The sequence below is a fragment of the Microtus ochrogaster genome, unplaced genomic scaffold (assembly GCF_000317375.1).
Source record: "Microtus ochrogaster isolate Prairie Vole_2 unplaced genomic scaffold, MicOch1.0 UNK41, whole genome shotgun sequence".
Lineage (NCBI taxonomy): Eukaryota > Metazoa > Chordata > Mammalia > Rodentia > Cricetidae > Microtus > Microtus ochrogaster.
The window spans coordinates 1682211-1685390 of NW_004949139.1; the positions used below are offsets into that span (position 1 = coordinate 1682211).

At 46.5% G+C, this 3180-nt stretch overlaps 1 protein-coding gene across 2 annotated transcripts in view; it reads right to left on the reverse strand.

The window, feature by feature from the left end:
- Folr1 (folate receptor alpha) overlaps nt 1–3180 on the reverse strand; it is a 13449-nt gene that overhangs the window by 6413 nt on the left and 3856 nt on the right. For both annotated transcript variants that reach the window (XM_005368796.2, XM_013354345.1), the window contains exon 2: nt 930–1084. In XM_005368796.2, the coding sequence (XP_005368853.1) occupies nt 930–1076 (147 nt within the window). In that variant the 5' untranslated portion in view covers nt 1077–1084. The remainder of the gene's footprint in view (nt 1–929; nt 1085–3180) is intronic.

Consider the following 3180-nt stretch of genomic DNA (forward strand, 5'->3'; position numbering starts at 1 on the left):
TTGTGAGCCACCATGTGGTTGCTGGGAATTGAACTCAGGACCTTTGGAAGAGCAGGCAATGCTCTTAACCGCTGAGCCATCTCTCCAGCCCTACAGCTGGTTTTATGTAGTGCTAGGATTCTATTTAGAATGCTATGCAGGTATTCTATCAACTAAGCTACATCCCAGCCCTATGTATTTGTTTATTCATTTATCAATGTTATTTACTTTAGGTGTTTTACATGTGACCTCTGCATGCCTGGTGCCTGCAGATTCAGAAGAGGGTCCTGCACCCCTGGAACTAGAGTTATGGATGGTTGTTAACCACTATGGGGATGATAGTTATTCTGTAAAAGCCAGCTCTCTGGTCCTTAGTTTTGGCTTTTTTTGAGACACGATCCTGACTGTAAAGTGTCAGGGTTGGACTGTCCTCCTGTCTCAGACACCCCAGGAGCTGACCTTCTGTTGTTTTACTTTACAGCTGCATTGTACTTACTGTACTAAATGTTTAGGTGGGTTTTGGATAATAAATGGGTTATGGCAAACATCTGTTACAGCACAGACCAGCATGGGCGAGGGCTAGTCCAGATGTTTTCTAGATGCCCAACTCCAGTTGCTTATCAACCAGTCTCATAGCTATGACCGAAAAGAGCAACTGTTAGCAGCGCACAGCCTCTTCCCTGAGACCCCAGAGGAATCTTCCTCAACCTACATTTAAAACTACCACAATGGTCTGCCTGTTCATTTCCCAAACTTCTCCCTGAGCCGACTTCCTTGTTTATGCAAGCTCCCAAGATGAGCGACTAGCATTATAGTGCCGATTGACAGCCAATATGTACAAAGTCACCCACGTTCCAGAGAGCAGAGGTCTCCTCCACCATAGACCGGGGCTAAACACCTCCCTCTCCTGACCAGCCCCATGTCACGCCAGGCCTCACCCCTGGTCCTACCTGGTTGTGTAAATTGTCCTCGGGGCCTGGTTTCTCTTTGTGGTGCTTGGCATCCATGCAAACATTGAGCAGCTCAGTTCTGGCCCGGGCACACTCGGTCACCCAGATCAGCAGGAGCAGCAACTGTGTTGTCATCAGGTGAGCCATGGCAGACCCTGCGGGGAGAGCTATGGTTAGAGCACCTCCACAAGTGTGCTCAGCTCCAGTGGGCGGTACCTGCTCTCATGGACAGTGTGTCACCTCCTCCTCTCAGTCTTCCCAGCAGCCCTGGAGACAGTCACTCGTCTGGGCCTTTCCGATTTCAGTGAGACTCAAACAAGGCAATGCAAAAACAAGAGATGGCTATTTGCAAAAACCATTGGAGTCTGCCCACTCCCATACTTGAAGTCCTTGGAGGCAAATGTTTCAGAGCTGAAATTTTCTAAGATTTGATAAAAAGTGATGCAGGCTGCAGGGAGGTGGTGTTGTACACCTTTAAACCCAGTGCTTGGGAGACGGGGGCTAGCCTGGTCTACAGAGCTAGCTCTAGGACAGCCAGGGCTACACAGAGAAACTCTATTTTGAAAATCCACAAAAATCAAAATAAAACAAAACCTAGATGGTGAGACAGGAGGTAGCCAGAAGAAGGTAAGTCCTGAAGGAGGATAGAAAGCTAATTTTTTCCCTAACTTCAGCTTCATTATACTCTCCCTCACTCCCAGATATCTGTGAACTCAACTGTGCGCTGAAGGAGCGAGAACCACTTTTGCATTATAGAAGAATCCAGAATGTGTTATTCCACTGAAGCAGTGACTGCGAGAGCTGGCCTTTCTTTTTTTTTGTTTTTTTTTTTTTGTTTTTTTTGAGACAGGGTTTCTCTGTGACTTTGGAGCCTGTCCTGGAACTAGCTCTGTAGACCAGGCTGGTCTCGAACTCACAGAGATCTGCCTGCCTCTGCCTCCTGAGTGCTGGGATTAAAGGCGTGCTGGCCTTTCTTTAATTCCACTGCCCACATGCAGAGTATCTAAATACAACAAAGTCACCAAAAGCATTTGTCACATTGACCCACTCTAAAAAATAATTTTTAATTTTTTTTTTATTTTGCCGGGCAGTGGTGACACATGCCTTTAATCCCAGCACTCTGAGAGTCCAGCCTGGTCTACAAGAGCTAGTTCCAGGACAGGCTCCAAAGCTACTAAGAAATCCCGTCTTTAAAAAAACAATAAATAGAAATAATTTATTTTTATGTGTATGAGTGCTTTGGCTGCATGTATGTTCATGCACAGCATGCAGAGGTGCAGAGGGCAGAAAAGGACATAAGATCTCCTGGGATGGGGTTAGAGATGGTTATGAGCCACCATGTGAATCTCACGTGTGTCCTCTGGAAAGAGCAGCCAGTGCTATTGTGAGGCCCTAACTTTGCAAACTCCATTTTAAAGAAGGGCTTCATCTTAAGCTACATAACGAGTGGGGGCCAATCTCAGCTCCTGAAACGTGCTGTGATAGCAGAATTTAAATAGATACCTTAGAAATAGCCAATTAGGAGCTAGGAAACAGGGCCATAAAATTTAATGAGGTCCAGATAGATGTTCCTAGGAGGCACGCTGTCCTTGCAGATACCTTGTCTGTTAAGAACGGCTCTTTGGTAGTGTTTCACACCAAAAACTAACCCATGGCTTCAGAAACTACCTTACCCTATGCCCTCCTTACCCAATCCTAAACACGGGACATGAACTCCCCATGCCTGGCTCAGAGCTGCTCTTCCCTCACGGGCATTGGTGTGGTGGTGTGGTCTATACTCGCTCAAGTTTGTATATTAAAAACCCTCTTGTGCTTTGTATTGGAATCCAGTTCCAAGGAGTTTCTTTGTGGGGGGAGTAATTAACTCGGTCATAACATATCTTAATGTATGAACTGTCTCTCCTTCCCTCAATTTTAAACTTAAATTATCATGTTTAAGGGATCTATAAAACAAACTACCTCTACCCTGTAAGCCCCACTTGCCCAAGGACAGATAACTTTTGGAGCTGAGGAGGAGCTGTGTAGTTTAAGGACAACAAGGCTGGCTGCCCAGTCACACAGCTTTACTTGACCACACGAGGGAGATGCACTTGGACAGGAAGTACTTCAGGACATATGCTGGCCCCTAACTGGACAAAGGCAGAAGTACATAGCCTTGGGGGTGTCTTGCCTTAAAAAGACCCTATCTAAGCCGGGCGATGGTGGCGCACGCCTTTAATCCCAGCACTCAGGAGGCAGAGGCAGGCGGATC